The following is a 22,403-nucleotide window of genomic DNA, read 5'->3' as shown; positions in this document are numbered from 1 at the left end:
GGAACTGCAAATGGAGGGTGTAGGGCTCCTGTATCAGCACACCTTGTGTGGGGCACGGTGGGGCTGCAGGTCCCCTCTGTGTGCACTGCCTTGTGTGATTGCTGCAGAAGCTGTTTCGTTATACAAGTGAATGCCTAGGTGATGGCCTTTTGTCCCTATCTCACTTCTTGTTCAGCTGACAGAATAAGGAAATAGCACCTGAATGGGCAATGTCTCATGGCAGGGATGTGTGGAACTAATGATTTTAAGATCCCTTCCAACCCAGACCATTGCATTCATCGTGAAGTGATTCCAGTAAAACAATACCTGCTTGGATTTGGTTTTCCACATTAGCCTGAACATTGCACCTTGTTAGAGTTGTGTAACCCCAGGACAGATAGAGAAGTTGGCAGCAGTGAGCTAGAACGTGCTGGTCATTCAGATGGGACAGTTCAACTGTCCCAACTTTCTGTAGCCAAAACCAGACACCCTTGTTCATAGTCACTGCTACAGTCCCCGACCACCACTGGAACAAAAGCCTCCATGGGGCTGTTGTAAGGCTGTAGATAATGTTTGCACTGTGTTTAACAGGAGCAAGGATTATAAGTGAAGTATGTTTCCTTAAAGCGCATTTTTCCCTGAACTGAAGAAAGGCATGATTCAGAGGCCTCAGATACATTTAGATGTTTTATACCTACAGACAGAACAGTTATAGCTTAGATTAAATATGGGACTAAACCTCAAAAGGATCTCCTGGTCTGCTAAGCATAGTCTGACTGAACGGCTTTGTGGTTTGACCTGATGAAAGATGGGGCCTTTTAGCTGATGATTCCTGTCTCAAATATTTCAACATTTTGTTTCTTGTCCAATAGACCTGTCCTGCCTTGATTTTTGATCTATCTTCAATAAAGGCTGACAAGGAAGGTCAGCCAACGAAGCTGTGCTCTGTCATCCTGGGACACTCAGGCCAGTTCAGCAGCACCCTGAGGCTGGGACAGGTGTGGTTACGTGCCAGGAGGAAGGCAGCACCAGGGGTGGGTACGAGTCACTGCATGGAGCTCTAAGGGGTGCCCTCCTGATCCTCTCAGCTCCCTTTATAGGACCCGTGTGAGGATGTGGGAATGGCAGACAAGGCTCATGATGAGGTGCAAGGAGCCCATGCAGGTGCCCTCACCGAGGGCAGAGCAACCCACCCTGATAATGAGAGCTGCATCAAGGCCATTGCTGAGGAGAAACAACAGAGGGTGCAGTCACAGGCAAGTTGCTCCTGAGCACAATGAAAGCACCCTGTGCTGGACTCTTTTCAGGAGTGCTTGCTGCCCCCAGCAGCCCAAGACACAGATGTCACTGGAGAGCTGACTGCAGTTCAGTGCAGCCTTTGGACTGTGCCCACTCTGGCTCTCTCATGTGGGTACTGGTGATGTGCAACAGGAACCCCAAGTTTGATCAAAGCAGTTTTCAGGCCCTGAGGCAGAATGGAAAAGGTTCAGGAGCACAGTAAGTGTTCTCCTCAAGCCTCCAAGTAATGGGGAGAGATGCTGAAAGTAAAAGGCATGCTCAAGACATGGCTCCAGGATTTGTGCCTCCACCAGGTTTTTATACCCATATGAGAGTCTTCTGTAGAACACAAGTGTGCTAGGATCTGCTGGGCTCCAGTGTGCTGATGGAGGAACTCTGTATCTGCACTGCATCAGTGTCTCAGGGCAGAGGCAGCCTGCAGGGGAGCTGCAGCACTGCCGGGGAGCTGCAGCACTGCAGGGGAGCTGCAGCACTGCAGGGGAACTGAACTGCAGCACTGCAGGGGAACTGAGCTGCAGCACTGGGGCCAGCTCTGGGACTCACGACTAGAGCAAAGCTGGGGGCTGGGGTGCAGGAAGTGAAAAGTGCTGAAGTTAAAACAGGAACTCGGAGCAGACACAGGCCCAAAGCTGTGCTCAGCAGGTGCCTGAGCAAAAAGCAGCGAGTTTGCCAGCAGGAACTGGTGAGCCTTTCAAGGTAAGAAAACTTGAGGGGGTTTTGGGAGTAGAAAATGAGAAATTACTACAAAAAAGTCTAGGTTTTGGTGGGCTAAGAGCATGTTTAAGTGGGCAGTGCTTGACATTTGCTTCTCAGGCTGTTGTCCTGTCATCATTGTGGTTCTTGTGTTTGAGGCTCTAAAAATCCACATTTCCAAATCTACCAGCACGACCATGCTGTGTGGTAGCCCTGTATTTGTGCTGTAGTGGATGTTTTCCTAGGGGAAAATGGGACAAAAAGGATTGAGATGCTACCCTGGCTGATATTTCTCATATAGACATATATTTCTCATATGACAGAGCCTTGTGATGTGATTACAGCCTGTGGTTTGTCATGGTTCCCACAATGCATGGCAAGCCGCTTTGGAGAATGGGGGGTCAAGAGCCATTTACAGCAGTATTTAAAACCTTGAACCATCTTATTTGAGCTCAAATCAGCTGCCCTGATGATAAGCAGCCCTGTGCTAGCTGGTTATTATTGCTGGTTTGTGCTTTACAAAAATGAGCAGCAAACTTTAAAAATCTTTGGCTGAGAGATGCCAACAAATGAGAGATGGGAAAAGGAGAAGAAAGGTGTTAGAACGGGCTGTGTTGTCCACATGAGCATTTCCACAGCCCCGCTTCTAATTGCAATTAACTGCATCCAGTTTGGCAGGGGGTTGCTGTCAGTGGGCAATGTCACAGACTGGCTCCAGATCCTGAAGCACCTGGAGAAGGCCCAAAACCTAAATACAGACTGTGTATCTGCCTTAGCCCTTCATCTTCTCTCTTAGCTGACTACCTGGCCTTTGTTTGAGAAAAGAAAGAATCATCACTGCTGTGCTTATTTGGTTTCTGTTCTCTTCGCTCCCTGATCTTACAGCGCTGGTTCTCTGGAAAGGACAGCTCGAAACTGAGCAGTGCACTCACTAAACCAGAAGGTTACTCACTTAAGCAGTCCCATTTTGATGTGGGACTGTTAATTACTTAGCATAAACAGAGAATTATTAATTATTCAGCATCAACAATTTGCTTTCATAGAGGACAACTGCCCCAAGAGCTCAGGGCTGTCTGAGGTTTCCACACAGCCGTGGGAGTGAGGCGTTAGCACAGCTAGGCACATGGTAAAAGCTGCTGTTAACTGAAGATCCAGCACACAGGAGCTCCCCTCCTTCCTGCTGATTTGGTCACAGTTTGGTGTGATGGAGAGCAGGGCTCGGCTCAGTCTTTCCTGCACGTTCTCTTCCATCTTTCTCTCTGCCCCACAAAAAAGCTGCTTTGGGCAACACAGAGAACTTACAGTTCCTCAATACTGCAGGCAGAAAAAGGGGTGGGATATGGAGGGATGGAGCTCTGATGAGAGTGATTGCTCTGGGGTGTACAGGCAGCAAACTAATCTTTTCTCTCTGTCTCTCATTTTGGAAAAACTCAGTTGTTTTGGGGGGGGGGGGGTTCATCATGTTTTTTTCACCATCACCTTGAAAATGAAATGTAGCAGTTTTAGATTTCACATTACTTTTAACTTCCTCTTCCTGGGCCCATCGCTTCCTCCAGGCCTGCAGGAGCAGTTCCACCACATCCTCAGCCAGTTCAGCCCTACATCTGCAGTGCTTTTAGCCCCATTTCCCATTTTGTCCACATGACCTGAACCCCACACAACACCGGCGCTGTCACACCACTGTCCAGCCTTGCTCTGACCCCTCTCTAGGCTATGGGCAGGGATTAAAAGGTTGAAAAGCAGACGGAGGCTTGAGGAATCCACCTCAGCTCCAGCAACACAGCGTCATGGTGTTGGAGCATGCCATGGCGTGTGCAACTGAACTAATAGCAGGGGTAACTCAGGGAACAGCCTCCCACAGCACAGAAAATTAATGTGTGTTGGAAAAGCAGTACCTGGTAACTGGATACCAGCATTCATTTACATTATAATGTGTGTGTTCCCGCTGCAGTCAGGGTGCACGAAGGCCATGGTTTGCACCTAGACTCCTTGTGTGCTTTGCTGCAAGACATGCTGGGGCTCAGGAGCAGCTCTCTTGGGGTGCCCTGTGCCATATGAGGGACAGGTGGCCTGTAAGGGCCCCTTCCAGCCCAGGTTCTGCTGTGACTGAGCGTGAGCCAGCTGTGGCCACCCTGGGTGACAGCATGTCCCTGTTGTGCAGATGTGGAAAGCAGTTGTGGGACACAACGTGTCAGTGAAGGTGGAGGCTGAGGGAGACGACTGGGACACGGACCCCGATTTCGTGGTGAGTGTCTGGTGTGGAAACTGTTCTACCCATGGTGTGGTGTGGTGTGGAGAGCTCTGGCCCTGGGCTCCGGCTGCTGGGGCAGGCTCAGGGCTCGGCAGGGCTGCAGCACAGGGCAGGGTCAGCCCAGGGCCATCAGCCCCTGCCAGGCACTGCCAGCTCACCTGCCTGAGCCACTTCTGACACATCGCCACATTCAGTCTCCAGAACGTCCTACACCATTGCATACACCATATCCGGCCACAAGTAATGACACTTAAGGAGTACAGAATATGCAGGGTTTCTCCAACCTGCTAGTTTAAGAAACTCCCTTGTTACAAGGGTAACTCCCTTGTCCTCTCTACAACATATGTTACAAAACACAGCAAACAAATTTTCTCTTTCCCACACTGTTCATAACTGTACAGGATGCAGGATTTCCCTCATTTATCTTTTTTCCAGGTGAAAAATCCTACTCTGCTTACAGTCAGCTTGTGCAGGTGCAGCTCTGTGCCTCTTACACTCGTTTTCTATCTAGTTCAACTCTGAGCTGAGCTGAGCTGAGCTGATGAGAGAGCAGAAGGGTTCAGGCTGGGGAACCCTCTGCATTCGTACAGGATCATGATTTTCATTTTCCATTTGTTTCTCTATTACTTTCCAAAAAGCCTCTCCTGTTGGACAAGAGTCCTGTGTTTGTGAGGTTCAGTCTTGCCTAACTATTTCCAGTAAGAAATTCTAGTTTGGGGCAGAAAATCAAATTCCTTTCTCATAGTTTCAAGTTATTAATGTTTTAAGAAAAGTCTACACTGTCAAATTTTTTTGCTTACTTTATTTCTTCTATTTGTGGAAGCATTCAAACTAAGCATAAACACAATAAGACTTGGTATTAACTTTTTCATTCTCTTTCACATATACATATTTTCTGTTTTATTCTATATTAGGAAATACTTTATTGATGCTTCACTTTATGGAATACATGTTCAGAGATTCCACAAAGCTACCACACGAGGCCATGATGGCCAGGCCCAAGGGCTGGGGTCAGTGCAGTTTCCCAAGCGATTTCCCGAACAGAGAATTCCGCACATGCCGGTGTCGCCCTGGCCCGGTGGGGATGGGGCGTGGGACCCCGGGTCGGGCCTGGTCCGTGCGTGCTGGGCCTGGTCCGTGCATGCCGGGCCTGGTCCGTGTGGCCCAGGCCTGGTCCGTGCGGGCCAGGCTGACAGCCGCCGTTCATCCGCAGAACGACATCTCCGAGCGGGAGCAGCGCTGGGGAGCCAAAACCATCGAGGGCTCTGGCCGGGCCGAGCACATCGAGTGAGTGCAGCGGGACCGGGACCGCGCAGGGACACAGCACAGCTGGTCCTGCCTGTGTGTCCTGCTGGGCTTTGGCTCTGCAGAATCCCACACCTGCCTGCCCTGTCTCTGTCTCCAGCATCCATCAGCTCAGGAACAAGGTATCAGAGGAACACGAGGTTATCAAGAAGAAGGAGCTGGAGACTGGCCCCAAGGCATCCTATGGCTATGGGGGCAAATTTGGAACAGAGCGAGACCGAATGGATAAGGTAACAGCTGTGGGAGGCTTCCCTGAGCCGCAGTGGAAAAGTGCTTTTCTCATAAAGGAGGGGGTATCTCTGTTTTCTGGCCTGACCCTGAAGGGGGAGTATGGAGAGTTTGCATGGATTCACACATATCCAGCTAGCTCATTCTCTGTCTCCAGGATCGATTTGAATTCATTTGTGTAACTCCTCTCTACAACTTTGCAATGCTCCCTTTAGCTGTGAAAGGCTTTCTGGGGCTGTTCAAGCCTGCTGCATAACAATTAAATCTGATGCCTCCCTACTTGTTCTTGCAGAACTAATGTGTAGTAATTCCCTCCTCATATTGTGCATTAGAGAGCTCATATCTCCCTGAGATAAAGCCCTAGACATCAGATCTGGTCTATGTTTTGTGATAATCATTATCACGCTTCTTCCTGCACCTTTCAGCATTTAATGCTTCTTTCTCAGAAGTGAGATGTTTAGATCGAAATAGAGTTCCATAGGTGTGGTGACTGTGGGATTGAACAACACCAGGATGGCAGGGTGAGAAAGACTGTCCTCAGAAATTCCCTGCTCTCCCTGCCAGAGCTGTTGTAGTCAGGAACTGCACACGCTCCTCAGCAGAAGGGGCAGAAGCTGAACACTTGCAGCATCCCGGTGAAACTGGACAAAGGCCAAGAAGTTGCTCAACAAAAGCACCCTCACAGTGGTCCAGCAGAGTCTGAGCACAGCTGTTCCATTGTGGCATAGAGTGTCTGTGATTCCTGGCCACGGCACCTCCAGGAGGCCTGTGGCCAGGTTTGCTGGCCCTCAGTGTCAGATACAGAAACAGGAAATGGGTGCCAGAGCTCTGCCTGGAGTTCTCGGCTCTATGTGCCTGCCTGCACTTTTCTCTTGTCTACCCTGTGATTATCCACCATGCAACTCCACCAGCACCTGAGAGCACGTGGCATTCAGCATCCCACGCTGTGCTAATGAGCTGGCAGTGGGGACGTTTGTGAGGTGACAGCCCTCGAGGCTGCTCCCAGGCCTCTGAGCAGAGCTGCTGTTGGCAAAGGCCTGGTGGAGTGCCTGGGCACCATGGCCCAGCCAGCTTGGACCTGTCACCTGTGGCTGCGAGCAGGTCAGCAGCGTGTGGGAGCAGCTGTGGTGCCTCTGCCTGTCCCCCATGGCTGCTCATGTCACACTCTCTCCCCTCAGTGCGCAGTGGGACACGAGTACGTCGCTGATGTTGGGAAGCACTCCTCGCAGACAGATGCAGCCCAGGGCTTTGGTGGCAAGTTTGGAGTCCAGCGGGACCGAGCCGATAAGGTGTGTTGGACAGTGCGACTGAAACCCAGACCTGTGGCCTGTGCTGGCCCTGGAGCGCTGCCACACGCCAGCCTGGGGCTGTTCTCAAAGCTCAGGGCGTGCAGGGTGTGCCCTGTGCCCTGGTCTCACTGAAGCACAGCTCAGCTGGTGTGCAGGGCAGTGGCCCCATGGTCTGGGGCACCTGTGGCTGGTGGGCACTGCTGTGGTGGGCCTGTCCCACCCAGGCAGAGCACTGTTTCTCCAGGGGCTGTGGTGTTTGCCCCCGTGTGCTGCAGCACAAGACAGGAGCCAGTGACAGCCTGGCCCCAGGGGAGGGAGGCTGAAACCCATCTTGGCCCTCAGGATGACTGACAGTCCTCCCCTTGTTGTTCCAGTCAGCAGTGGGCTTTGAATACAAGAGTGAGGTGGAAAAACACTCATCCCAGAAAGGCAAGTCCACGGGCATATGTGGCCCCTTGATTCTTTGCTCAGCTTCTCTTCTGCTCCCAGTATCCTGTGCTGTTGGCTGTGGCACAGTCTCCTGTCTCTTGTTTCAGATTCTGTTCCCAGTCCATCTCCCTTGTGGCCCCATGTGCCACTGTCCTTGGTATGTCTGTTTTCTTCTTTCCTCCTGGCCTGCTGTCTCTCCTGGTGCCCTTTGCCCATTTGCCTTGTGCTCCCATTCCTGTGGGCTCTCATCCATAGTTCTTCCTGCCATCCACCCTGTCCCCTCAAACCCTTCACTTTCTGTGGTGTTTTCCATAATCTCTGCTGCTGTCCCTTCTCCCTGGGGCTCCTCCCCCGTGCTGCTCCCTGTCCTCTCCTCATCAGCCCCATCCTGGGGGCAGCATTTGACTCCATGCTCCACCTCAGATTACTCCAAGGGCTTTGGTGGCCGTTACGGAGTGGAGAGGGATAAGGTGGACAAAGCAGCTGTGGGATTTGACTACAAGAGCCAGGGAGAGAAGCATGACTCTCAGAAAGGTGAGCCCTGGCAGCCAGGTGAGCTGGGGAAAACTGAGGGAGCTGGAGGGGCTGGGGGTGCTGGTAGGGGAGCCAGCTGAGGAGGGAGAGCAGGCAGTGCCAGGCTGGAGCTGGGCACTGTGCCCACTCGCACTATGGACACTTGCAGGGCAGTGCTGGGCCTTTGCAATCTGCTGCAAGAATGGTGGAAGAGTACAGGGAGCTGTTGGGAAGGGCCAGGTGAGGAAAGCCATTGCACAGTGCATGGCTGCTAAGAAGAGTTCAGGCTAAAGGAAGAGGACCAGAAGAGTTCTGTGGGCACAGGGGTCTCTTGGACAGCATATCACCAAAGGAAGGGTGAAGGGGACGCTCAGGCAGGTGCTAATAGCAGGTGGCATATCCCAGGGAGGAGGGAGGGCTGTTGCTGCTACACCGGTGGGGAAATCTGGCCTTGTTCCATGTCTTTCTCTAAGTTCTGGGCATGGAAAACCTGTAAGAACAGCCTGAGCTTACACTGCTGCCACTTGTCTCCTTCCCTCCCTTGTGTGTTCTCTTCCATGCCCTGATCTGGATCCCTGTGGCTGAAGACTATTCTGTGGGCTTTGGTGGGAAGTTTGGGGTCCAGAGGGATCGCCAGGACAAGAATGCCCTTGGCTGGGACCACCAGGAGGAAGTACAGCTCCATGCATCCCAAAGAGGTCGGGCAATATTGCCAGAGGTAGCAGCAGTTTCCCTGGAGCACACAAAGGCCTGTGTCTGGAGTTTGTGGTTCATAATAAGAGATCCAGCTGCTGGTTCATAGTAAGAGATCCAGCTGCTGAAAACAGAATGTGTCCAGCACGTGGCAGACACAGTGAGACACAAGGGCAGAGTCGGGGGGAGCTTGGATCAGTGGGGGACACGCACTGTGGGGCCCTCAGTCAGGTCAGGACTCCCAGACTCTGCCTTTCCCTGCGAGGGACGCTCCTAACCATGAGCTCATTGTAGCCTCCCTGCCCCGATTCCACCCAGATTTGCTCTTTGCACACACGGGACACACTCCGAAGGCACGAGCTGTCACAGAGGAACGAGGCAGAGCAGATCCCAGGAGTGCCTTGTGTGCAGCATGTTTGAGCAGGGCCACGCTGGGGTGACTGGACTCACCCTGCTGCCTTGGGCTGGGTTGGCAGCCACAGCCCTGCACACCTGTGCCCTCAGCTGAAAGGAGGGAGGGATTGGTCCTAAAAGCTGCTGTCCAGAGCACTTAGCTTTATCTGTGTCTCATCACATATGGAATTAACTAGAGATAATAACACATGCAAACTCATTTCATTGGTCACAGCACACTGAAGTCAGAGGTGCACACAAAATACAAAATACTCTAAAATAACTTTTTTTTTTTCCATATAGACTATGCCAAAGGGTTTGGAGGCCGTTATGGGGTCCAGAAGGATAGAGTGGATAAGGTAAGACCGCTGCAGCCTGCAATTGCTTCCTTGTAACCACTGCTTTTTGCCCAGATGAAAGAGAAGAGATTCCCCTAGTGGAGCTGAGGTCCCAGTACCCAGTGCACAGCTGTGGAACCAAGGGGTGCAGAGGAATGCAGCCTGGGGAGATTGTAATGCAGGATTTCCTCATGGCACTCTGTCACCTCTCACTTCTCTGCTGTTTGTTACGCTCTGCAGGCTTTTCACTCCTATCAAGGAGTGCCTCATGGTCTGCTCAGGTGTTAAATCTTCCTGCACACCTTGACAAACTCCAGCAGGATTGGGATGGCATAGATCAATCTGCTGTGCATGAGAAGAGGTCACCAAGTTGCTGGTTGAGGTTTTCTGTTTGGGCTGACACCAGGCAAAGCCTCATCTGCAGTCCCATCTCAGAGTGGGGTGACAGGCACTGGGACCAGTTCTGTGCTTGGCAGCTGCCCTGAGGGCTTGGTCCCCATGGGGGTCCTGCAGTGGCTGTGATCTGCATGCATGTGATAGCCTAAAAGATGCAGATCCTGGGGCTTGGGGCATTTGGAAGAGGAGTGAGGGTGCCTTCCCTGAGACCTCCTTCCTTTGCTGGGGCACGGGCTGTGTTTGGTACAGCAGCAGCATCACTGTGCTCGAGAGCGCGAGGAAGCAGGGGAGGATGCAAACACACTGAGAGCACCCCCGTGGTCCTGTCCATGCTGGCTGGGCCTGCCTCAGAGAGGGAATGCTGTCCTGCCCTCACAAGAGATTCCTGCTAGCTCTGAATTTAGCCACAGCAAATGGAGGTGCACTGACGAAAGGCACACCTTGTATGTGATCAAAAACAACATGCAAAAGCACACGACGACTGGGTAAAAGGGTTGTAGCTCTTTTGGGAAGCAGGATGCAGAGAGGAGCAGTTCTTGTTTGGCTGAAAGTGAACATGAATTTCTGCATTTTAAGAATACTGAAGCATAAACAAACATGGTAAAAATAAGGATTTTTTTGGCAAGTAACTAAGTTTCAGATTGCCTGGTCTTCAGGAATTGAGAAATGCTGAATTTGCTGCACCAGAGCAGAGCATAACAGACTCTCAGGCAGCCTGAACTCCCCTTTGGTAAAGTTCTGGACACTCAGTATCAGACTAAAGCTCACACAAAATAAAAATGCTGTCATACACACAGCATGTCCAGGCTTCTGCTGTGACTGGTTCTGAGCCTGCAGCCTGGTTTACCTGCTCAGGTGTGTTTTCTGCAGGGAGGGCAGAGCTGCTGTTGGGCTCCATGGCTGCAGTCATCTATCGTAGCATGGGTCCCCGCGGGGTAATAATTAGTATTGACTCCATGATTCTAGAGGGCTGATCAATTGCTTTATTATACTGTACTATACTTATTAAGAAACTCATTGTCCTTTGCAGACAGTCCAATACAGACAGACCAGATTGGTCAATTGAATCTAAACACTATCATTAGCAGCCAGTCAAGAAATCACCCTTTAGTGAACAAATCTCCATAACACATTCTACATGTTCACAACAACAAGTACAATAAATGAAGATAGGAATTGTTTAGCATTCTTTTCTCCCATCTTCTCACAGCCTTTTCCAGGACAATGCCTGGGAAAGTTGTGCCTTGCTCTCTGTGGCCGGAGCTGCTGCCACAGTCGGCCACCAGCCTTTTGTGACACCTGCAGGCAGCCCCTGCTGAAAGTGTCAGGCTGAGAAGTGGCTCCTACCTGCTCGTTCCCTTTTGCATTAAAGAATTTTCTCATGAAAGCAGATAAACCCTTAAGCCTTCTGTATCTCACTTTGGCTTTCCTGTACCCTCCCCACCAATCCTGTTCCCAGTCCAGCCTCTCTCCATCCCTCCTGAAGCCGGTGGTGCCGCAGGTGTTTGCACACAGGTGCTGCTTTCCAGCCTGTGCCCCTGCACACACGCGGCAGGTGAGGCAGCTGTGTGGCCAGCAGGGAAGTGCTTCCAGGCCTCGTGCCACGGGGGGATGCACAGTGTCCCTGGGCCTGGGGAAGAGGCAGATGGCCATGCATGCCCCCAGGCATCCCCCCAGCTCCCTGCTATGGTACAGGGAGCATCCCCAGCCCTGCTGTCCTGTGTCTCTGCTCAGCCTTCCCCGCTGGGCTCCACAGCACCTTTCCAGCTCTCTTGGGCAGGGACACCTGTGTCCTTGGCTGGGGGGCGACAGGCACATCCCCAGGACAGGGAGGTGTCAGAAGGGGGGGACTGCAGCCAACAGCCTCCCCTGGGCCAGGGCAGGTGTGCAGGTGAGGACAAACGTACCTGGGAGCAAAGCCTGCCATCACCAGTACCCAAAGCCAGCACTGGCACTGCCCAATGGACTGAGCAGTTCTTTCACTTCCTCTTGCAGAGTGCTGCTGGCTTTGATGAGATGGCAGCTCCCACCTCCTCCTATGAGAAAACAAGACCCCTGGAGGCAGGTGAGACCTGAGCACTAGCCCTGGGCTTAGGAAGATGTGGGCCTCACAGTCCTTCTGTGGCAGCCTGCTGGCAGGTGTGTGCTGTGGTGGGATAACCTGTGCTGGAGGGCAGGGGAAGGAGGCTGACTGCAAGTTTCTCTGGAAGAGGCAGATTTCAGGGTTTCTCCTGGATGCTGGGGGTGGTGGAAGGAAGACGCAGGGCTGGGTCAATCAGCTGTGTCCTCACAGGAGCCTGCAGTGGTGCCAGTAGCCTGCGGCTGCGGTTTGAGCACATGGCGCAGTCGGCAGAGGAGGAGAGCAGGAAGCAGGCCCAGGAGGAGAGCAGGAGGCAGGCCCGGGAGCACCGGCGGGCTCAGGTGAGCCAGGGCTGTCCTGCTGGGTCCTCCAAGACTCGTGACGCTGACTTTTCTTCGGAGCCTTGCAGCTCCATGTCCTTCTGTCTGGTCTCTTGAGGGTAACCTCCTGCCTAAACTGCTTCCCTGCATCTGCCAAGGATGGCCACTGAGCTTCACAGTTGTCACTGGACTTTCCTTTTCAGCACAGCAAACACTCATACAGGGACATACCTGCACTCAACCTGTGCTTTTGGCCTCAGCTTCTTTTGCCTCGGGTGCCTGGCACACAGTGTGGTTACAGTCCCAGCAGTCTGTGTGGGATGCATCCCAGCAAACTGGATACGGCTCCCAGCCCCTGTGTCTGCCTGCCTTCCCCCTGGTGCTGTTCCTGCACTCAGAGGACAGAGGGGTGTTAATGATGGAGCTGTCCCCCCCACATTGCTCCTCTATGGGGCTGCCCAGCTGTTGCCACCAACCTGTGAGTGCCCAGGCCCAGAGCAGGTTTGTAGGTGGAGGAGAACATTCTGAGCATTGGGAACGTGAACAGCCATTGTTCAAATGGACTGAGCAGTCTGATGGCTTTTCTCCAGCAGGAAATCCCTCCCAGAGAGAAGGAGCCTGCTGGGACTGGGGCAGCCCCTGCAGCCGTGCCAGCAGGGGCACCCAGGGGCGCTGCTGGGGACCAGCCCATGTCACCAGGAGAGCAGGTGCCAGGGAGCCTGGGAGAGCTGGGAGGGAGCAGCAGAGGGGATTGCACCTGGCAGGAGCTGTGCTTTGTGTGCAGCCCTGCAGGGAGACGTGGAGCCGCGGGGGGGGGGGGCTTTGGAAGGATAAGGGGGAGCACTGGCCTGGGGGTGGGCCATGGCTGCTCAGCACCTGACCCCGTGGGACACTGCTGAGCCCGTGGGACACTGCTGAGCCTGTGGGACACTGCTGAGCCCATGGGACACTGCTGAGCCCATGGGACACTGCTCAGCCCATGGGACACTGCTCAGCCCATGGGACAAGCTCTGGGAGTGGGTCGGTGCAGTGGCACTGCCACTGGCTGTGGTGAAGTAGGAACAGAGTTCAGACATGTGAGTCCTAAGGGTCTCTGGGCCAATCCCAGCTGCTGGTTCAGCACAGCCTGAGCAGCTCAGCTGTTTCCCTGGTGTGCAGGGAATGGTGTTCCTTTTGTGCCCCGGCAGCAGTAAAGGGGCTGCCTTGTGTCAGGCGCTGGGAGTCACCAAAGAGCTGCCTGTGGTGGGTGCCTTGCAGGTGACTTTGCTGTCCCTTTCCCACCTTATGGCAGGAGCCCAATAGGGAGGATGAAGAAGTACCACCTACTTTGCCACCAAGGCCAGCAGATCTGGATGCAGAGCTGTGCAAGGTCCCCAACCAGGCTCAGCCCACCTACAGTGAAAGTTTGGATGTTGGTGGGGACTATGAGGAGCTGCCAGAGCCCTCTGACTACTGTGACAGCACCAGTGGAGGTGCTGAGTATGAGGAGCTGCCAGCCCCGCTGGGGAAGCTGGATGCCACCTACGACTTTGGAGGAGATGGAGGTGAAGACTATGAGGTGATCCTTCCTCAGGAGCCCAGCGAGAGCCATCCCCACCTGGGTGAGTACTGATGGAACAGCTCGTGTCTTGGGAAGCTCGTACCTGTCTACTAACCTCTGGGACAAACTGCAGAGGGAATTTTTATCCTGAAATCTACTGTGGTCAGGATAGCAGCTACTGTGGTAGAGACTTGGTTGTGTCCCGCTCCCCTGCCCAGCTCTAAGGTGCACGGGATGAGGTGCATGGGATGCTGGACTGGACAGCGGGAATCTGCTGGATCAGGGTCTGGCCAGGGGACTGCCCCAGCCCCGGGAGAAGCTGGATGTGAACCAATGCATGGCTGCAGTTTCCTGGCAAGTGCTGCCCTGGGGCCTGGGGGTGCCTCTGGTTCAGCCCATTGCTCATATGGCTGCTGTTCTGGGGACCTGCTCTGGTGGAGTTTCTGGTGTGAGGAGTGCAGGTGGCCTTTGTCCATGCCCAGGAGCAAACTGCATGGGCTGCTGTCACTGCTCCCATCACACACAGCTGCCATTGTGGCAAGTGAAGAGCTTGGAGCTATTCCCAGCCTTTTTCCTGGGAGAGGAGCATGAAAATCAGGACCCAACCGTCTCCCTGAGGGAGGGGAGGGAAGTCAGTCCTTGCTCTGGGCTGTGGTGCACCTCTCCTTGCTGACAGGGCTTCCCCAGAGCTGGGCTGGAGAGTGGCACTGAGCAGGACTGTGTGGAAGCTGTAGCCTGTGTCTCACCTGTGTGTCCTGTGTCCTGCAGGGAGCGCGGCCCATGGCCCTGAGGGGCAGAGCCCCGGCATGTGCGCAGTGGCTCTCTATGATTACCAAGGAGGTGGGTCTGCCCCCAGCGCTGTGTCACGGCGGGGTCAAGGGCTGGGACTCGCTGCTTTGCATTTCTTCCTCCTGGGAAGCAGAGTGACACCTGGCTTGAGAACATCATGGTGTGGGAATGCTATTCTCCAGTTTAGAACTCACAGCATGCCTCGCTTCTCTCCAGTTGGAGGCACAAAAAGGCAAAGATCACAGGCTGAGATAGCAACAATTTCGGAAACAGCAATAAGAAAGCAAAAAGTAACAGCAACAATGTTAATAACAAAAGATATAACAAAAGAAAATTTTCACATGGAAAAACACCCACCAGTAGACAATATTGGGTGGCTCCCTCCACCATATTTTCTCAACCCAGTGTTCCTTGTAATCGAGAGTCCCTTTCTCTCACCCTGGCAACGACATGAGGTGGTACAGAATAACCTCCGTGTTATGGCCATGGCCCCTCCCAACAACTGCAAAAAATTAGCCTTGTCCTGGCCCAGAGCAGGACAGCAACAGAGAAACTTCATCTTTCATCTGGGAGGTCTTGCTCTTTCTCTGCTTTGTTTGTGCTGTGGGATGGGGTTGGGTGAGGTAAACTCTTGGGGTTATCAGAGCACTTGTTCTGTCTTCTGCCTGGGGGAAGGTGGGAGGAAGAGCATGAACCAGCTCTCTCTGGGGTTCTTTTTGCATTGTGACTGTCTTTTCTTGAAATTTTTTGCAGATGGAGATGATGAGATTTCTTTTGATCCTGATGACACAATCACGCACATTGAGATGGTGGATGAAGGCTGGTGGCGGGGACAGTGCCATGGCAGAGTCGGCCTCTTCCCAGCAAATTATGTGAAGCTTCTGCAATGAAATTAGCACAGTGCAAGCTGCTTCCCTCCCAGCTTCTGCCTCTGTCATGGTTTGACACTGGCCAAATGCCAGACACCCACAAAAGTCACTCATCCACCCTGCTCTGCCACAACTTTGCAGAGGAGAGAAAAATTTAATGAAGGCTTTGTGAGGATTGGGAGAAAACACTCCAAGGGCAAAATAGGCTTGACTTAGAGGTACAAAGGGTCAGAGGAGGATAATGAGAAATAAAAGAAGCCCTTAAAACATGTTTTTTTCCCCCTAGTCCTCCCTCCTTCCCACCAACAGTGCAGGGAGACAGGACATGGGAGTTTTGGTGGTTTCATCACTGAGATTTTCTTCCACTGCTCTGGGAGAGGAGTCCTTCCCCTGTGAGACCGTGAGGTCCCTCCAGTGGGAGACAGCTCTCTGTGAACTTCTCTGGCACAGGTCCACTCTCATGAGCAGCAATCCTCCCAAACTGCTGCAGCATGGGTCACTATTCCACGGGGTGCAGCCCTCCAAGGACAGGCTGCTCCAGCCTGGGAGCAGGGCCCCTCTCCCCTGGGGCTGCCACTGGAGCACAGCCTGCTGCAGGCATCACCTGCTCTGGCATGGGCACCTCACCCTGGACTCTGGCTGGATCTCTGCATTCCCTGTGGAATTTTCAGAGCCACCAGAGGTTGGCTCTGCTGGACATGGTGGAAGCTTCCAGCAGCTTCTCACAGAAGGCACCTCTGTGCCCCCCCCCTACCAAAAACCAGGCCATGCAAAACCAACACGTTCCACCTCTTGTGAATCTCATATTGAAGAAGAAGATCCAAACGAAGTGGGCACAGTTTGTTTTGTTTTTTTCCAGACAGAGAAGAGGGGGAGGTGAGAACATGTGAGGGAAACAGCCTGGAGACAGCAAGGTCAGTGGGTAAGGAAGGGCAGGAGGTGCACCAGGTGCCAGAGCTGAGATCCCTCTGCAGGCCATAGTGAGACCATGGTGTGAAGTGTTTTCTCACAGTCCTTAACTCATGAACTCTTCATTTAATTTTTTTCCCTCCTCTGTGGCTTTTGTGGGTGCATGGCATTTGGCCAGTGTCAAATCACAGCAGCCTCTCTCTGCTTTAGCCTTTTCCGTGTTATCAGCTTCATTTGGCTCAGCTTGGTACATCCACATTTCAGAGAAATATCAAGGGGCAAACTGGCAGTGCCAGAGGGAATGTTTTGTCTTATGCCCAAGAGGATTTTGATTCCCATCCACTTCCAGGGGGAAAGGTGGGATGGTTTAAGAGCATATGAGTGCAATGCAAGGTCTCTTCTATCGAGGCTGCCCCACCTGTCAGCCATCAAGCCTGCAGGAGTGTGTCCTGTTCCCAGTGGGGCAATTCCCAGAGCAGAAATACCAAATCTAGTCCAGGCAAGGCAGAAGGGATGTGAGCTGTGGGACCTTTGTCAGTTGCTGTGGCCCTGGATCTCATCCTAATCAGGGGTCAGGGAAAAGAGCCCTGGGAAAGCCAAATTTGTGTTTATTCCAAGGAAGGGTTTCCATTTTTAGGACGAGCCATGTTTGCAGCGTGGACCAGAGAAACATGAACGTTGTCTGTGTGACCCTTTAGGGCACAGGTGTGTCTGTCCCTCCGTCCCAGCTTCTGCTCTGGCCTGGCTCAAGCCATGTCCCAGTGATTCTGTGACAGCTTGTGTCCTCTGTGCCTGCTGGAGGCTCCTGAAAAGCCTGACTCTTCATCACAGATGTGAGGAAAAGGCTGGGTATGTGGGAAGCAGGACAGGAGGAAACATTTTATTGCTGATGTTTAAAAAACAGTTTTCAGAAATGCAAAAGTAAAGCCCTCCCTCAAGCCAATACCTCTTAGGTGGATGTTCAGCTGTGGGAACTGTTCCTCTGTGGGATGCAGGTACCATCACAGCAGGAATAAACCAGGGACAGCTGAGTAGAACAGCACCTGAGGGGCTGAGGGGCTGTGGAAGCACACCTGAGAGGCTGCAGGAACACCTGAGGAGCTGTGTGAGCACACCTGAGGGGCTGTGAGACTGAGGGACTGTGGGAGCACACCTGAGGGGCTGAGGGGCTCTGGAAGCACACCTGAGGGACTGAGGGGCTGTGGAAGCACACCTGAGAGGCTGCAGGAACACCTGAGAGGCTGCAGGAACACCTGAGGAGCTGTGGGAGCACAGCCCATCACTGCCACTGCCAGCAGTGTGTGCAGAGGGTGCCTCTGTGGCACCAAAGCTTTAGAGTTCAGTGTGGTTCTAGGTGAGCTCTGGACCACCCTGCAGTTGGCCAAGCCTGCACTACCTGTGCAGGAGTGCAGGAGTGTGGCATTCCTGCTCAGTGTTTGATCCTAGGAACACCCAACGCTGTCTGTCTGTCACAGGAAAGGTGCATTGGGATTCAGGTTAAAAATTATCAATTTTAATGTAACTTTTCCGGAGGTTTCTTGTTTGAGTTTCTGGTTGGTTGGCTTTGGAGTTTTTGTTTGGAGTGCTTTGGGTTTTCTGTTTCTCTGAGGCAACTTCCCCAGTGTTTTTCCTTGTGTGGTTTCTGCTGTTTCCTGCTGTCCCATTCCAGGGGCTCCTTAGAAAGGTGTCCACTGGTCAGACTGATGTGCCCAGTGACACTGGACTGAGGGTGCTTCAAGGACTTTTTAGAGTCCAGAAGGGTGTATAGCAGGGAGGGCTGAGGGGCTCACAGCCTGTCTGGATAGGAGCAACAGCCCAACCCAACAGGTGGGTTACAGAAACATTTCTTTCCCTGAAGCGTAAAATCAGCACGTGTTGTGCACTAAGAAATGGCAAACTGCTCTCTCTCAGCAAGGCAGTGTGCCTCCTAGTCCCAGCTCTGACTCTCCAGTGGGTTTCTTTGGGAACAGATGAGATCCTGTTGGGTATCTCTTGGTAATTGAGCTACAGATGAGCGTGTTTGGGTTGTGTGACTGCAGGTGTCACCTGCCTGTGTCATCTCCCTTGCCCTGGTGAGCCTGTGCTCCTGGCTCTGCTCATGTGCCTCGTGCACACCTGCAGATTGGGCTGCTGCCCCCACAGCCACAGAATCATCTGAGCTTGGGGCCCAGCTGCAGACCCCTGGCCAGTCACCCAGAGCCACAGCACACACCACAGATGCACAGGGAAACTTTTCTGGCCATAAAGCAAAGCATTTCTGGTGAGGAGTTCAGTGCCACCAGCTCTCGGCTCAGTGCCAAGACCTCCGTGTCCGAGTGCAGCACTGAGGCCGTGGGCGGCCTGTGCAAGCCGCTGTGCTTATGTGCAGAGTGCTGCAGAGCCTCCCTGGCAGCCTGAGGAAACCCAGCAGACATCAGATTTGAAGCCAAGGCAAATGGGGACAGTGGATGGTGGAACAGCCCCTCTTGCCCAGGCCAGGTTTTGCAGTCCAAGGCACTGTCCTTGTTCTGCACAGAGCCTGACTCAAGCCCTGGGGCAGCCCTGGGGCAGAGCTCGTGGCTATGCTCAGGGCCAGCACATGTCTGGCTCCACATGAATTTGCCTTTTGCAGAGCTGCCTGGCAGGAGCACAGCTGCAGCACATGGCATCTGGAAAATAAAGACAGAATCCCGGACCTGTAGCCTTGTTCCTGGCTTTATTTTGCCATTCTGCTCTCAGTGATGCACTGCAGGTGAGGCGAGTGATGGCAGAGAGCCATGTGCTTGGGCTGGGAGCCCCGGGCTCGCTGTGCTGTCACAGACGTCCCACGCAGGGACATTCATTTGCTGGCGGCCTGCGGCAGCCCTGGCGCTGCTCAGGCATTGCTGCCTGCGGAGCCTGGCGTGGCACCCACCCGCAGGGCCTTCCGCAGCGCCCCCCACACCTCCCGGTTGCGGAGGCTGTAGACGAGGGGGTTCAGCATGGGGATGACGATGCAGTAGAGCACAGAGACCAGCGTGTCGGCTGCTGGCGAGTAGCCCGAGCTGGGCCGGTTGTAGTTGAGGTTGGCTGCCACGAAGTACAGGGTGACCACGATCAGGTGTGCGGAGCAGGTGGAGAAGGCCTTGCGCCGACTGGTGGCCAGCGGCATCCCAAGGACGGTGGCCAGGATGCACAGGTAGGAGACGACGACGAGCAGGAAGGGACTGAGTCCCACGAAGATGCTGGAGATGTGGAGGGCCAGCTGGTTGGGGCGGGTGTCGCTGCAGGCGGCCGCCAGCAGCGGCGGCGCGTCGCAGAAGATGTGCTGGAGCCGGGCAGCCCCGCAGAAGGAGAGCCGGGCGGCCAGCAGCGTGTGCAAGGCCGAGTCCAGCAGCCCCCAGAGCCAGCAGCCGGCGGCGGCCGCGGCACAGACGCTGCGGCGCAGGGCCTGGCAGTAGCGCAGCGGCTGGCACACGGCGGCAAAGCGGTCGTAGGCCATGAGGGCCAGCAGCGCACACTCGGCCCCCGCGCACCACATCAGCAGGAACATCTGCGCCAGGCACCCCCCGTAGGAAATGGTGGCCCGCGGGCGCAGAGCGTTCGCCAGGATCTTGGGCACCGTCACTGAGGAGTAGCAAAGGTCCAGGCAGGACAGGTGACCCAGGAAGAAGTACATGGGGCTGTGGAGGCGGGGATCCAGGGACACGAGGGAGAGTATCACAGAGTTGCCCAGCAGCGTGGCCAGGTAAATGGCCAGGAACAGAGCAAAGAGGAAGGGCCGGCCGTGGGAAAAACCCAGGAGCACAAACTCCGTCACCTGTGTCTGGTTCATACCTGCCGTGGGGCAAGCTGGGTCCGGCTTTGGGCAGAAGGGAGCCCTGAGGAGGCTCTCTCCCCGGCTGTGAGCCAGGGGGCTGCAGCACAGCCCCCCGTGAGGCAAGGGTGTCCCTAATGGTACGGCTGTGATCCCATCTCCCTGGTGGGTGAAGGTTGCCTGAGCTCAGATTTCACAGACTCTGGGGTTTTGGAGTCCAAAGAGCTGCCATCCCGGGCCGGGTACCTGACTGCAGAAGAAGCACACAGAAATACCCAAGAGCAGGGGGCATCCACCCACACCCCTTGGAGTTCTTTGCCTACCCAGCCCCTCGTCCTGATGACTGTTCCAAGCATGTGTCTCTCCCCCTCCTGGATGTATTTATTCTGAGTAAATGTTTCCCTGCCCCTGGTCAGGTCACAGCATTCCTCAGATGCTGTCACTGAGCTTGCTCTTCCCCAGCCCTGGGCCAGGGATATGGCATCACCCTGCACCAGGTAATTTTTTTTCCTTTATCCTGTTTCCTGCTCTGTAATAACCAGCTCTCACAAAGCAGGGGTTCCACTTACAAAAGTACAGGTTCCAACAAAGAGCAACTCATCACATGGGGTTTGTTGAACCACAGGAAAATTTAAGCCAGTAGGGATGTCCTGGCCTGGAACTCCCCACCTTTTTTCCATGATCCTGTTTCAGTTTTCACCCTGACACAAGGGGTCTGCCCACTGTCACATGGAGCTGTGATCACCATGTTCCAGAGATGGAGGAGGCCTGAGGAAGCATTTCTGGTTCAGAACTTCAGCCAGGGACTGAAGGGGGTGGTGTGCGCTAGGCACATCCAGGCAGGGCTGCTGCTGCCCACCCTGCCCCTGCCATGGACTCCATGGATGGGGCCAAGGTGCTTCAGGGGGCAAATGCAGTGAGCAAAGACCAGAAAAAGACAAGGTCAGAAAGGCTGGATGGGGAGCAGAGAGGGAACACGGGTGCCACCAGTGCCAGGCAGGTTCCTGTCCTTCCCTCAGGAGATGGGAGAGACCTTTGTGACAGTGCCATGTGAGCCACCAGAAACCCAGCTCTGCTGGTGCAGGAGCTCACCTGTGCTCCGTACCCACGGAGGGAAGCTGCCCTGCAGGAGGATGTGACCCTCCTCAGCAAGGCACTGCACCTCTGCAGGAGGATGTGGCTCTCCTCAGCAAGGCACTGCACCTCTGCAGGAGGATGTGGCTCTCCTCACCGAGGCACTGCACCTCTGCAGGAGGATGTGGCTCTCCTCAGCAAGGCACTGCACCTCTGCAGGAGGATGTGACCCTCCTCAGCAAGGCACTGCACCTCTGCAGGAGGATGTGGCTCTCCTCACCGAGGCACTGCACCTGTCCTCACTCAGGTGAGCAGAGCAGGCAGCCTGGAGCACTCAGCCCTGGCAGGTGGGTCCTGAGCCTTGGGCACAGCCATAGCCCAGTGCGAGGGCGCAGCTGAACTGAGGGAGCAGATAACAACACAGGGTTCATTTCTCTTGGAAAGGACTGGATGCCTCTATTGGTGGCAGCAGCAGCAGGCACAGCCTGCCCAGACCACCCAGAGCCCTGGGGGCCAGCGCCAGGTGCCCCCCAGCAGTGCATGTCCTGGTGAAGCCCTGTCCTCTCACTCCTCCTCACCTCCCCAGCCAAGAGCAGAGCCTGGATGGCACCTAGTCCTTCGTAAGCTGTCCCCAGGTGCTGTCCTGTGCTCCATGTGGCAGCCATGGCCCGGGTGCTGGCTGGTTTGCCTTACCTGCGTGAGGAGAAGCCCATGTGTGTGTCCTCAGGGCTGTAAGCGCAGCAGAAGCTTTTAACCCTGAGGGGGCCCTGGGGAGAGGCTTCCAGAGCTTCCAGAGGTGGCTGCTGCTCAGGGACAGCAGGAGGAGCAGCACCCAGCAGCCTGCAGCAGTGGGACTGAGCCCATGGGACTCAGCACCCATGCTGACTCCAGCCCTGCCCGGACTGTGCCCTGTGCCGAGCAGTGCCGGACTCTGGCGCCAGCCTTGCAGCTCTTTGGCAGCTGGGCATGGGAGGAGGCTGCTGGAGGAGCTGGGAGCTGCAGCTCCTGGGTGCCAAGTCCTTCCTACAGCCCCATCATACCCATGGCAGGGCTGTGAGGTGCCAGCACCTGCCCCTGTCAGCAGAGAGGAGCAGTGATGGGGCTGCCCTTGGCCAGGCTGGCAGCACCACAGCTGTAGGAGCACAGCAGAGGTGACTGCACGGCACCCACGCTCCCTGTGCTCTCACTGCCTGTGCTAACCGTGCCCACCCAGCCCAAGGCAGAGCTCTCTGGGGGAGCTG

At 54.5% G+C, this 22,403-nt stretch overlaps 2 protein-coding genes across 3 annotated transcripts; one reads left to right on the top strand and one right to left on the bottom strand.

Annotated features, from left to right (window-relative positions):
* The first annotated feature begins 1,737 nt into the window (after nt 1-1,737).
* On the top strand, nt 1,738-18,993 carry LOC135442877 (hematopoietic lineage cell-specific protein-like). Of its 2 annotated transcripts, none has more exons than XM_064703167.1 (15): nt 1,738-1,974; nt 4,133-4,216; nt 5,436-5,509; nt 5,628-5,757; nt 6,934-7,044; nt 7,419-7,473; nt 7,897-8,007; nt 8,574-8,684; nt 9,376-9,431; nt 11,802-11,871; nt 12,100-12,227; nt 12,800-12,913; nt 13,498-13,807; nt 14,515-14,586; nt 15,289-18,993. In XM_064703167.1, exons 2-15 carry the CDS (start codon nt 4,133-4,135, stop codon nt 15,423-15,425), a joined length of 1,563 nt encoding a protein of 520 aa, XP_064559237.1. In that variant the 5' UTR covers nt 1,738-1,974; the 3' UTR covers nt 15,426-18,993. The 2 variants fall into 2 exon arrangements, with proteins under 2 accessions (XP_064559237.1, XP_064559236.1); XM_064703166.1 differs by having other exon boundaries at nt 12,797-12,913.
* Nucleotides 18,994-19,167: 174 nt separating this feature from the next.
* On the bottom strand, nt 19,168-20,106 carry LOC135458365 (olfactory receptor 5V1-like). Its single transcript, XM_064733462.1, has one exon. The coding sequence runs from the start codon at nt 20,104-20,106 to the stop codon at nt 19,168-19,170; it is 939 nt and encodes a 312-aa protein (XP_064589532.1).
* Nucleotides 20,107-22,403: the final 2,297 nt, after the last annotated feature.

This window comes from Zonotrichia leucophrys, chromosome 1A, assembly GCF_028769735.1.
Source record: "Zonotrichia leucophrys gambelii isolate GWCS_2022_RI chromosome 1A, RI_Zleu_2.0, whole genome shotgun sequence".
In the NCBI taxonomy this organism is placed as follows: domain Eukaryota; kingdom Metazoa; phylum Chordata; class Aves; order Passeriformes; family Passerellidae; genus Zonotrichia; species Zonotrichia leucophrys.
Note: the sequence above shows the minus strand (reverse complement) of the source record. Positions and strands in the feature narration are given on the sequence as shown.